This window comes from Lynx rufus, unplaced genomic scaffold (assembly GCF_022079265.1).
Source record: "Lynx rufus isolate CCGP_SWC_20201006 ecotype Redwood Valley unplaced genomic scaffold, mLynRuf1.p SCAF_1, whole genome shotgun sequence".
Classification (NCBI taxonomy): Eukaryota; Metazoa; Chordata; class Mammalia; order Carnivora; family Felidae; genus Lynx; species Lynx rufus.
The window spans coordinates 211,753,696-211,767,032 of NW_025814823.1; the positions used below are offsets into that span (position 1 = coordinate 211,753,696).

At 44.8% G+C, this 13,337-nt stretch overlaps 1 protein-coding gene across 1 annotated transcript in view; it reads left to right on the forward strand.

The window, feature by feature from the left end:
* The window catches only part of AGXT2 (alanine--glyoxylate aminotransferase 2), a 68,790-nt gene that overhangs the window by 18,131 nt on the left and 37,322 nt on the right, over positions 1-13,337 (forward strand). Inside the window, exons 2-6 of the mRNA XM_047077121.1 lie at positions 2,991-3,102; positions 5,734-5,819; positions 7,530-7,714; positions 10,482-10,605; positions 12,181-12,275. Of these exons, the coding sequence (XP_046933077.1) occupies positions 2,991-3,102; positions 5,734-5,819; positions 7,530-7,714; positions 10,482-10,605; positions 12,181-12,275 (602 nt within the window). The remainder of the gene's footprint in view (positions 1-2,990; positions 3,103-5,733; positions 5,820-7,529; positions 7,715-10,481; positions 10,606-12,180; positions 12,276-13,337) is intronic.

The window sequence follows — 13,337 nt, forward strand, 5'->3', positions numbered from 1 at the left end:
GATCAAAGAGCAAAGTTCACTCACAGTTAACTGATAAATTGTTAGTGAACCTGTGCACAAAAAAACAATCCCCTACGATTATCAACTGGACAACCGAATTTGTCAAGTTAATAATTTTCCCCCTTACTTTCCCATAATTTCCAGATTATTTCCATAATTATCAATTATCTTTTTTCAAGAGAGATTCTAATATTTCCCTAGCTGATAATACATATTCTTAAGCTTCAAGGTAATTCATTATCTGAGAAATAGTGATGGCAAAACCCTCTTAACTGACGTCCGGCTCCTCCTATTGACCAGTCATGTAAACTGGGGTCATTCCTCACCTTTCTGATCTCATTTATGATGGAGAAAATTATACTAATTTGCATGAAGGGAAGAGAAGAAACAGACTCAGGGCACAGGTCTCTTAAAGTCCCTGATAAGTCAGAGGCAACATCTGTTGAATACTAATTTTGCCTGTGAACCTCGGGTAAGATCTTGAATTGCTATTTCAAGGGACACCCGGACAGACGGTGAAGATCTGAGGGAGTCTAAGCTTGTCCCTCCCCCCAGCTTTCAGATTCGGTGGACATCACTGTAAGTCTAAAGTGATCCAAAGACCCAACATCTTGGAAAACATTCTTGTGCAATGTTAGTTGATGACATCTAACTGGAGTGCATTTAAAATGGACGTACATTATTTTTTTTCCTTTTTTAATTTTGTTTAAATCCAGGTTAGTTAACATGTAGTGTAATAATGTTTTCAGGAGTAGAATTTAGTGTCTTGTCACTTACACATAACACCCAGTGCTCATCCCCACAAGTGCCCTCCTTGTGCCCATCACCCATGTAGCCTAACCTCCCACCCACCTTCCCTCCAGCAACCCTCAGTCTCTTCTCTGTATTTAAGAATCGCTTGTGCTTTGCCTCCCTCTCTGTTTTTATCTTATTTTTCCTTCCCTTCCTTTCCTTCCCTTCCCCTATGTTCATCTGTTCTGTTTCTTAAATTCCACATGTGAGTGAAATCCTATGGTATTTATCCTTCTCTGACTGACTTATTTTGCTTAGCATAACGTACATACATTCTGACCTAGAAACCTCTCTTCAAGGATTCATCCCAAGGGAAAAAAACAAAACAGTTAGTTTAGAGCACAAGATTCTACACCCCAGGATGATGCAGAAAACACAACTGTCTGTCAATAGGGACTCACTAAGCAAAGTATACAGAGACTTCCAGTTTCCACTTCAACACGTAAAGAGCTTGGAAGTGTCACCACCACCCTGACAACAGGAAGCTGGACAAACTGAAAGCCAATGGCTTTTCTGGAGCCCATCGGGGAAGGGAAGTTGCCGAGTGACCTGTCACGGTGAAATCTAGGGATACAGGCAAACCCTGAAAGTCACAGCCTAGACCTTCTTTACCTGAAGCAGCAGCCACTGGAGCCATTACTGGTAGAAACACCTTACGCAGTAACTTTAACAAATTGCTGGGGGCTGAGGGTGGACCAGCATGAGAGTGAGAAACTCGCTGGTTGCCAGAGTCAGAGGACGACCCCCAAGTGCTATGAGCCGTACCTACAGTAGGAATATCGCCAGGCTGTCTTGGTGAAGGTCCCTTCATCGCGCTGGCCGGGGAAGCAGAAGAGTAACCATTGTGAAATATGTCCAGAGACTTCACTTTCCCAAAGATCTAGTCTCTGGGGGAAACGGCTTGGACAGAGCCCTGCATCAGCTGCGAGAAGGGCATCTCTCCAACTCCAGCCGTCTTTCTGCTTCCTACCTCACCTAAGGGAGGAAGAAAAGAACACAGCCAAGGTTTCAGCTGCCTCGAGAGAGTGTTGTTGAGAGCATCTGGGTGGGACACCTGAGAGATGGAGATTCTAAGAAAGAATCCAGTGAATCTAGTTAAGGCCCCTATGTAAACTTCCAAGACTCCAGCGGGTAGAGGTAGAGACCTACTGGTCTCGTGGCTGCCACCCAGGACAAGCCTCTTAAGTGACCCCCCTCGCATCAAACATGCCACCTAGAAATCTGGAGCGGCCTGCCTCTTCCATCAGTCTGTCCGCGCCCTCCGCATACAGGGGCTAGTTTGTGAACCAACACCTTTTCCCCACCAAGCTCCACCTGCCCTCGTTGCTGTCCCCACTTGTCACTGCCATGCCCAGGCACGCGGGCTCCTGGGCCACAGTGGTGGAAAACCTGGGAGAGAGATACTTATAGCAGCCCGGATGGGTCTTAAAAAAATAGCTGTGAGCGAAAAAGAAAGCATACATTTAGATAAACTAAAACTGCCTCTGCTGCAAACATTATAGACATTTCCCAAGAGTACAAAGCAACAGAAAGACATATATTAACCCCATGAAATAGTTGCCCATGGAGATTCAGGGCGGGGTCAACAGGAGTGCCAAGTGTGAATTTTAGAAATTGAAATATAATAAAATTAAAACACCCTAACTCCTCAGCTCTCCCCTTCTTGCCCTATTCAGATGCACAGTTGTCCAGGGCCTTCCTCGCTATTGGGTTCCCTTCTCCTTCCCTGGAGAGTACCAACTCCCTTCACTTTTGTCCTCCTTCTCTTCCAGGAGAACCCCAATACCAACACCCATTTATTTACCCACTCCATGCACATCCTCCTTCTCTCTCTCTCTCTTATTCACACCCCTCATTTCTCAATCTCTATCCCCTTCAACGATACCTTGAGCCTTCCCCACAGCCACCACCACCCTCACAGAGTGACGCGCGTCCTGATGAGAACCTGCTGGAACACAAAACTAACAAAACTAGTCCAGAAGACCTATACTTTGTCTGCCCTCCTTCTTTCTCCTTTCTGTCTCCCACTTCGTTTTCTTTTCTCTGCCCTAAGGCACCAGTGCCTGCCCTGGAAGCTCTGGGGCTTGGCCCAAGTGAAGGCTCCAGAACCCCCCTCGAGCTCCTCCCCTTCCGTCCTAAACTCAAAGTCCATCTGGCCAGTGAGCAGTTTGAGCCCTTCCCCCGACCTGCTTCCACAGGCACTGGCTCCCTGGCTGGGAGGGAGGACTCCCGCCGGGAGACACTTGCTGAGAGCTTTGCACCTGCAGACCTCCTCTTCCAGGATCCCCAAGATGTGCCCTTCCTTGAGCCGTGAGTGGAAACCAGGGGCACGGGGGTGAGCTGAGCGTTGGCGAGAGGGGCTGGGCTGGGCTCAGAGTCTGTGGCCTGGGATTCTGGGATTAGGCCTGCATGGGGGCTTGGATTCAGGCCATCTGACAGAGCGATCCTTCCCCGAGCAGCCCCATGCCCCCTGTCCGTGCCCAGTATTTTTCAGGGCCTGCTCTTGCCCTGAAATGAAACCCATGGATAATAAAACCCAACTATGCACAATTTCAGAATGAAAACAATGCGGTATTTTAGCTGTAACATAAAGAAGAAATGAAAGCAATTCAAAATTAAGCATTAACTGCAATAAGCAGATACTCAAGGATGATGACTTTAAAAGATATAAAGCCTCCTCATGAATGTCCACCATGCCCCAGGAGGTAGTATCATTGCCTCAAGCACCCACCTACAGTGCCTAGCCCGTGGGGAATTCTCTCTCTCCCTCTCTTTCTCTCTCCCTTGCCTGCACATGCTCTCGCTCTCTCGCTCGCTCTCTCTCAAAATAAATAAACTTAAAAAATAAATACATAAAGGTTACCTAATACACTATGCAGGAATAAGGCATAGTTAGTACTTTAATAAATCACCTTAATGTTCTATGAACTATGTCCATTGTGTATTTTCAAATATTCCTTCCTTCCTCTTCCCTCCCTCCCTTCCTCCCTTCCTCCCTTCCTTCCTTGCTTCCAACATGATTTTATGTATTTCATTTGGAGCTCTCACTCCACCGTCACATTCCATTCAGTTAGGTGAACCAATGACTGAATCGACCTGCCTTGACTGTTTAAAATCTAGGCTCTTCTTTATGCAGTCCTTCTTCCCCACTCTGTCCCCACTGCCAGCCTACTATCAGAGTCGCTATAGGTTTGGAGTCAAGAGAGCTTCCAGCCTTCTCAATGGGCTGCTCCAACTGTGCAGGCAGGAAAATACGGGACTGAAGGAGTGAAGGGAATTTGAATTCGTAGAAACACTCGGTCTATTTTGTTGCCGTTTCAGAAGAGTAATTAATGTAGATAGACACAATGAAAAGCTTTTCAAAAGGTGAAATTCTCAGAAAACTTAAGGTGTTATTTTTTTCTCATTTCTTTGCTGGCTAGCCGAAAGCCATTTGTTTTTAAAGTAAGAGCAAATTAATGACATTAGTGATTATTTAAAGCAGAAAAGTGAATGGGACCTCTTTGAAAGAAAACATATTCAGAGCTTTTCCTTTCCAGCTTCATTTAAAACACAATTGTTCATTGTGTTTCTCAGGACTGTGACTTCACAGCCACACAAAATACCAACATTTCATCTACGGATTCAGACCTTTATGCTGAGTAAGAGACATCATTTTCTCAGCTCTCTCCACATGTAATATTATCTTGACACTGACCTTAAGTCTTCAAAATTAGCTGTATTCTTTTCTACAAGGTTTCTAGACGTCTCCTCCCACTGTGATATTCTTTAACTCTATTGTCCCATCCCACTGCTATACACAGGTCAAGATCTGTGCTGGAAAGGAAGGGCCAAAGTGGCCAATGAATGAGAAGTAGGCTGGTAGCCTGAAATTTGGAGTTTCACTCTTGTTCTGCAGCTAGCTAGCTTGGCAAACTTAAGCAAATTAATTTACCACTTGGGTCTGCCTTCCTCATCTAGAACATAAGCATTTTGACGACAAAAACCTGAGGCCCCTTCCAGCCCCAAATATTAAGTGATTCCTCTGACTGACCTCATCTTTGCTTTGCCACGGTCTGGTCTTGGGTCCTCATGGTCTTTGTGTTGTGTTTGGGAGGAAGGTCTTTGTGTTGTGTTTTGTCTTACACGTCTCTATGCACGCATTTGTTATTATGGGACACTGCCTGGCACCTGACTCTCCTGATTCTCTACAAGACTAGTGAACAGCCATTCGTTCACTGTTTACGGAGAGCCAACCTGGTGTCAGGAACTGAAATTGGCACCAGGATTCAGGCACCAAGCAGCTCAAAGCTTAGAAAGCACCTCTATTGACACGGACGATATATTCGATCCATGCACCACAGTGGCAGCAGTCTGACCAACTGAAGAGAGAGATTAGTCCACCTGGCAGGGTGTGGGGGGAGATTGTGAGGGACCGCAGTGGGAAAAACGATGGCTTCTTCCAATATCCTCCATGATTTTTTTTTTTTTACTATAGTTGAAAGAAATTCTCCTTTTTTCCTTCAGAAAATGTGTTATTGAGATACCTTAGTTTTTAAGTCCTAACTAAAGGTCGATTCGAAGTATTTTTAAATTTATTTTTTTTATTTATTTATTTTTTTAACGTTTTTATTTATTTTTGAGACAGGGAGAGACAGAGTTTGAACAGGGGAGGGTCAGAGAGAGGGAGACACAGAATCTGAAACAGGCTCCAGGCTCTGAGCTGTCAGCACAGAGCCCGAGGCGGGGCTCGAACTCACGGACCGCGAGATCATGACCTGAGCTGAAGTCGGCCGCTTAGCCGACTGAGCCACCCAGGCGCCCCTGAAGTATTTGTTTTAACTAAGAAATAAACGAAATTGCCTAAGGGTCTTGATTCAGATTACTTAGTATAGGTGGTTTTTACAAGCAGGCTAGTTTGCTGTTCAACTGTGGGCCCTAAGTTCACTTTACCCTTGATAGGTGCTTTCTGGACGTCTGTGACCAAGCTTGGTCTCCACACAAAACCCAGAATGCCTCCATGTGACTTCACACCTGAAAAATACCAGGTAAGAGTCAGAATTTTAGGGAAACCCAAGAGGGTGGTTCTTCTTGAAAGGGCAAAATTGTTTCCTCAAGAAAAACCCGCCAAGGTCCTGCTTGCCGCTTAGCCAGGGCATCCTAGATATTCTACCTACAAGTCACTAGGAGCATCCGAACCCTCTTACTCTGCTCCGTGCTGCTGCATGAATGGGCGTGTGTGAGAGAGACACAGAGCAGAGACTGAGCGACCTAGAGTATGAGAAAGAGACGATCCATCTGTATCACAAGGACACAGATGTAGACACACACACACAAATACATATATCACATTTGTGGTGCCACAGATTTGCTTTTTAAAATGTTCTAGGGGCACATGTGGGGCTCAGTCGGTTAAGTGCTTGACTCGTGATCTCAGCTCAGGTCACGACCTCACAGTTTGTGAGTTCGAGCCCCGCATCATGCTCTCTGCTGCCAGTGCGGAGCCAGCTCCAGATTCTCTGTCCACAAACCCCTCTCTGCCCCTCCCCACTCTCTCTCTCTCTCTCTCGCTCTGTCTCTCTCTCTCACACACACACACAGACACACACACAGACACACAAATAAATAAAAACATTTAAAAACATTTTTAAATATAATTTATTGTCAAATTGGTTTCCATACAACACTCAGTGCTCATCCCAACGGGTGCCCTCCTCAATGCCCATCACCCACTTTCCCCTCTCCCCCACCCTCCCCCCCATCTATCCTTAGTTTGTTCTCAGTCCTTAAGAGTCTCTTATGGTTTGCCTCCCTCCCTCTCTGTAAAAACATTTTTAAAAAGCAAAATAAAATATTGCTCTGGGAGCATCTGGGTGGCTCAGTCATTTAAGCCTCCAACTCTTGATTTCGGCTCAGGTCATGATCTCACGGTTTCATGGGTTGGATCTCCACATCAGGCTCTGCACCAACAGAGCACATCTCTCATCCTCCCCCACTCACTCTCTGTCTCTCTCTCAAAATAAATAAATAAACTGTAAAAATAAATAAATAAAATGTTCTGATTTTGATTACCTCATATGGCACTACGCGATCTGACCTTCACGAGTCCTTCCCTCCAAACTAGGAAGTTATAATTTTGCTCTCAGACTAAGAAATATCAGGCGCTCTCATGCTCTCTCTCCCTCTGTCTATCCCTCCTCCCTTCCTCCCTCCCTTCCTTTCCATACCCTTTATTCTACATGACACTCATAGATTAGAAATTGTAGATTCAGCAGTCGGGACGGGCCCACAGAGAAGAGCAGTATAGGAGAAAATTTTGATAATTAAAGACATGAACACCACCAGCGCCTCATTTGTTTATTCTCAAAAAAAACTGCAGGGAAAAAAAGAAAGAGAGAAAAGACATTACTGTAGACATTTACTTCCAAAGTCTTTTTATTTTATTCTACAGCTAAAAGGAATTCAAAGACAAGACTTTCCATTTAGAGGTAGAATATTTCAGCCTCCTTCTTCCATGTGTGATCTAAAAAGGGATCGAAGGGACACATTAATAATGTCCTGTACTTGAGAGAAAGGACCTGGGGCAAAGAGGGGACATGGGGCAAATACAGCCACTTGTGGGCACATCACAGCAGCCTAATGCTCAGTCAGTAGAGAGGCAAGGCACACGGCATGTGACCTGCTGTTGATCTTGTAAGAAATGTGGAGCTCTTAAGGAAAAGGGAGATCTTAAACACTGAAATCTTGCCTTTTCGCAGTCCCTCGCCTATGACCGCATCCTGGAGGTCCACAGGCTGCATCTTCCTCCTGTCCCGACTGCATATTTTCCGAAGCCTTTGCTGCTCCACCAGGGTCACATGGAATGGCTATTTGACCATGAGGGAAACAGATACCTGGATTGCTTTTCTGGGATTGTCACCGTCAGTGTTGGTCACTGCCACCCGTGAGTGTCCTCAAATTCCAGTCTCTTTACTCCAGAAGAATATATGGAGTACAGGCTAATGCTCATGTTCATGATCCAGAACCCTGGTTAAAAATTCTCTCTCCTTAGGCATATCCCGGTTTCTGGCTGACACGCTCCCTGCTATTTCCTGGGTAACAAAAAAATCTTTGCACCGCACTTTCTGTTTTCTTGACAAGGCAAGGGTTGTTCATTCCCAGGCAGCATGGCGTGTACCATGTGATGGGAGCATTGCTGTGTATGTGTGTGTTCGCCCTCGCTAGAAACAGCTTCCCAAAGAAAAGCAACACACTGAGGAATAGGCAGAAAGAAAGGAAGGGAGGCAGTTCTCAGAGAGTCATGGGGCAGGTGTGTGGGGTGTGGGGTGATGAAATGAGAAATCACTTCTAGCCTAAGGCTCTCCATCACCCCTGACTGATAGATGAGGCAAGAAAGGATGGTAAGAGAAAGATGGAATCAGAGCTGGAAATTTACATTAGAAACATATGGATGCATCAATCCTAAGATTCTCTGGATCTTTGGTCATCAGTGCACCCACACAAATGTTCTCGGCAGGGTCTTCTGTGGTCTTCTTGGTTTTGATGCCATTATCTCATTTTAATGCCTATTTTTCTCTTGTCTTTCATAATCTGACCAACAAAACTCATGCGAAGCGGGACCAAAATAAAGCAGCAAGCCAAAATAAATTGAATAAGTTTGGGTCCTTCTGTCAAAAGTAGGAGCAAAGGGTCTTCTGGAGACGCTGTCGGGTGATAGGAGTGAGTTGTAATCCCAGGGTCTGGCCTCACCAATTCCTCCCACAGCCTTCCTATTTCTGTCTCCGGGAGTCACTGTTCCCATGCGAGGTTCTAAGGAGCATATAAGATAAAATTCTGGTGCAGTCTAAAACACACAATAAACACACATGAAGGAAGGAAAAGGTAAACAAAGTAGTGAAACATTTTACACGTTCTCATGAATAATGTTGGCATCGTCCCTGTTAGTCCACCACTCACTGCTTTCATGACCTCTGTGCTTCTCCTGATCTCCCTCTGACCCTGAAGCTTGCCCTCTGACCCCCTGACTCAAGGGGCCCCAGCCTCTTCCCTTCACCCTCTGCTCTTCTCTCTATACCCTCTTCGTGCATTAATACTCTGCCCATAGTCTCAGCTCCACCCCTTTTCCCCATCCTGATCATTTTGTGACATTTTCAGCAGCCTCCCCCAACTCTCTCTTTCATCTTGCTCCCTCGCCAAGCTACTATAATAACTCTAATAAGCCCAGAGTGGGCATTAAGGCGCCCCACATTTCCTGCAGCCTCCAGGACACCCCCCCACACACACCCCATGATATTCCACCATCAGCTAAAATCCAACATTAGCGCCAAATCCATCAAACCCTCTACTATAATATTTCTATTTCCATATGCATGTATTCAAAGTGCACAAGTGAGCCTCCTACCATGTGAAGGAGCTGGGCGGCCACTGGCTGCATGTCTCAACTAATCCATGAGTTTCCCCAATGTCACAGGCAAGAATGGTGAAGTCATCTTTGACTCTTCCCTGCCCAGAGGCAACCTGATACTGAGATCTAGCTTTCCCTCCACTGAAATGCCTCTCCTACTGGCCCCTGCTGGTTCCCACCAAGCCCAGTCTCTAGAACCTCTCTTTCTGGCACACCTGGAAGGCTACCTTGCCCTCATGACTGGATTCACCGTTACCAGTCTTACCCTTTTCAATCTACCCTCATGGGGCTCACATATTTACTTTGCAAAAAAATGCTTTCATCAATTATCTGTTAACTGTAAGAGTTCATTGATTGTCTGCAATTTTCTAAAATGAGTCATAAAACCCAGACCACAGGAGAAGTTAGTTGGTAAAGGGCCCCATGAAAAAATAAATTTTAAAAACCCTGTAAACTCCATCTCCCTCCTGGGGAGAAATAGTATGTATTTGTCTAATAAAAGCACTGGCAAGTCCTGCAGTAAGGAAATCTGTTTGAACTGGTACTTCTCAAAATCACTTAATCATTATTTATTTAACCACTTCACTGTTCTTTTTTGAGAGAAAATTATTAGTAACAAACAGAACTGGTGTGTACCTTTAGCCATTGATGCCCTTTGGATCAAGTTTAAACATCCTGGCTTATGTTTTCAAGGCATTCCTAGTCAGGTCCTACCTCTCTATGTACCCTAAGTTCTTACTATCCCTCAATGCCAACCTTCTGATCCTTCACAGGATATGGTTTCATAGTTACAAAGCGTTCATCCAAAGTGACCACTATTAGGAAGCAGATATTGGAACCTCCTCTGAAGGAAGAAGGCCTGCTCTTGTATACATGTGTGTGATGTATCTGTAACTTCTAGAAGAATAAAATGAAAAGACACCTGGGCTTAGATATAGTCCTCTTTAGTTTGGAACCTGTTCAAAGGGTATTTAATAAGAAATCCTAATCAGAAGAGAATCTATGTCCCAAACTCCCTCCTAAAATAGGACTTTCTTTTTTAAAATCTGTAAGGGATAATCATTTGGTCTCCTTTTGAACACTTCCCTTGGGGAAGACCCCATTACCTTTCAAGGCACCCATCCCATTGACAGCTCTACTGGCTACAGTTCTTCCTCACATGTGGATGAAACCAGCCTCTTGAAACTATTTGAGAACTAGCCATAGATTCAGGGTCAATGGCTGGTGTGTGTGTGTGTGTGTGTGTGTGTTTTGGAGGAACGTGCCCACTGGTTGCATGGGGAACTCAGCTCTTGTGTTTATCCAGGAAGGTGAACGCAGTGGCACAAAAGCAGCTTGGACGCCTGTGGCACACAAGCGCCCTCTTTTTCCACTCTCCAACCCATGAGTTCGCAGAGAAGCTTTTGGCACTTCTTCCAGAGCCTCTAAAGGTATGATGATCCCAGCTTAAAGGAACAGGGGTCTCATGACCCCAGGAGAGCTTCCCGAGGAAGCAGGACTATGAACAGGGAATTTGGTCCATGAATCGAACATCTGAAATAGTGAGCTAATAGCCATTTCTGAGAGCAATTGAGGAGAAAGCGGGAATTATGAATTGCTGGTGAAGCCAGCCAGTGTTCACTCGTCACCTCCAAGCCTCTGCCTCTTCTCGAAGTTCTCCTCACTGCCACATCTCTGCAAAATCACTTAGCAGAAGCCCCAGAGCTCCTTTATGGACACTCTCCTCTATGTTCCTCAAGAGTTTTTCATCTCTTTGCTCCAGGGCTCCTCTACGAATTCATTTGTATGTCTCCTGTTATAGAGTGGAGCCAATTTTTTTATGTTTATTTATTGATTTTTGAGAGAGACGAAGAGAGCACTAGGAAGGGAGGGACAGAGAGAGAAGGAGAGAGAGAATCCCTAGCAGGCTCTGGGCTATCAGCGCAGAGCCCGACGTGGGGCTAGATCTCACGAACCACGAGATCGTGACCTGAGCCGAAATCAAGAGTAAGACACTTAACCAACTGAGCCACGCAGGCGCCCCCAAAGTGGAGCCATTTTTTGATAAAATTAATATCCTGTTCAGTTCATTTGCTCTAAGATGCACTTAGACATTTTTTTGCTAAACGAGATGTTTTTCTGCATCAGAAATGACTGGTTTTTAACTGAATTGAGATGTTAAAATGTCGGCCAAGATTTGCACTTCAGGATTCAATAAGTTAGTATATATATAAGAATATACATAGTACCTGTAGATATATATAATTTAGATGTATAACATGTAAATATAGTACTATATATAATATATGTATAGTGCCCAGTACCTGGTATTGGCTTTTCTTACTATAGCTTCTCTATCTACTTCACCCTCTGCAAGAGATGAAGAAAGCTGGGCTAGAGGCAACCTAAGTCTAGCCCAGTCATGCTCACAGAGGCACAGAAGCAGGGACATTAGCAAGGACACAAGCTCATGCTTCCCAGGCCCCGAGCCCGGAGGACCCAGTTCCCTTCAGTTCTCCCCTTTCTCTTAGCCAAGAGGAGCTGCATGTTTTGTGTGTTCGCTTGTTTTCTCAACATTCACACACACCAAACAGACAAGCAGGGACATCCTCTGAGGCTACAGGACCAGGGAGCCTGCCTTGTGCAAGCCTTCAGAACCCTGTCGGGTGGTTGTGGTTCAGGAGCTAAGCAACCCGGTCCTCAGATCCACTCACCCGCTAACCACTACATACCCTTCAGCGGGTCTCCCCATCTTGGCATTTTGTAGAGCATTGAATAAAGCCAGTGAAAGTCGAGAAGTTTCACAACTGGGACAATCCTTAGCCAGTTTTGTATCTTTAGCACTTAGCAGCTGCTCACTGAAAAGCTGTAGAATTAATATAGTACTTGAGTGATAGAACTGCTTTTCTAAAAGGAACCCTCCTTCCTAATTAGAGGCTGGGGCACAGTCTTAGCAATTTTGCATTAATTGGGGAAGAAGGACATAAATTAATGTATGAGGCCTTGTGTCTTCTGTTTCCCTCCAGGTCATTTTCTTTGTGAACAGTGGCTCCGAAGCCAATGACCTAGCCATGCTGATGGCCAGAGCACACACAAATCGCACAGACCTTATTTCTTTCAGGTAATCACACCTTGGAATATTCAACTTTGATAACATTGACTTACCCCAATACTAAATGTGCGTCTTTAAAATATAGCATGGGGAAGGCGGAGGGGCGCTTTCCCGGGAGTATCATTCTGATTTTACAGCAGTATCAGTGAAATGAATTTTATGACGGGATAACCCCATCTAAACTGGCCTCATTCAAGGTAGGGGTCCCTGACTGGGGTAAAAAACAGCTTGGAGTACTACTTATGTCATAGATCATCTGATAAAATTAAATAGATGGTCATTTGACAGTTTTTGGACTCTGAAGGTGTGGTATTGACCACGATATATGCCAAGTGGTGAATAACTGGTCTATATGCGTAGATGCTCACAGCTCTACCATATGACAGTGGACACATTTTCATCTCTGCTTATGATCAGGAGCCCTCTACTTACTTCCTAGTGCCAATGGCACCAAATTTTCACCTCTTCTCCTCCCTAAGTTCAGAGGATACATATTGAACCTGTATATTTCTACTTCTCTGGGTGACTTTTGAAAATTGGCAACGTAACAGATTAATTATAAACCCTTGGTAGCTATATTAGCATTAAAAACAATAGAAAACTTAGCATTTTGTTTGCAGTTTCTTCCTTTGGGTAATTTTATATAGCACCTTTTTTAATGTTTATTTATTTTTGAGACAGAGAGAGAGCATGAGATGGGGAGCGGCAGAGAGGGAGACAGAGGATCTGAAGTGGGCTTTGTACTGACAGCGGACAACTGATGTGGGGCTCAAACTCACGAACCATAAGATCACGTACTGAGCCAAAGTCTGATGCTTAACTACCTGAGCCACCCAGGTGCCCCTGTATAGCACTTTCAAGCATTATCTTTTAATAAGGTTTATGTCAGAGGGTGACTTATAGTAAAAGTACATGGAATGAAGAGATAGTCCCATTCTTTTACCTGTCTGGCCATAGATTCTGTCTCATTTCCAAAGAAGATCTGATGACGACAGCACATCCAATACTGCACATTCCATATAATATGCCCCACAGTAACTATAGGCATAAGGAAACATTTACTGTCAAAGA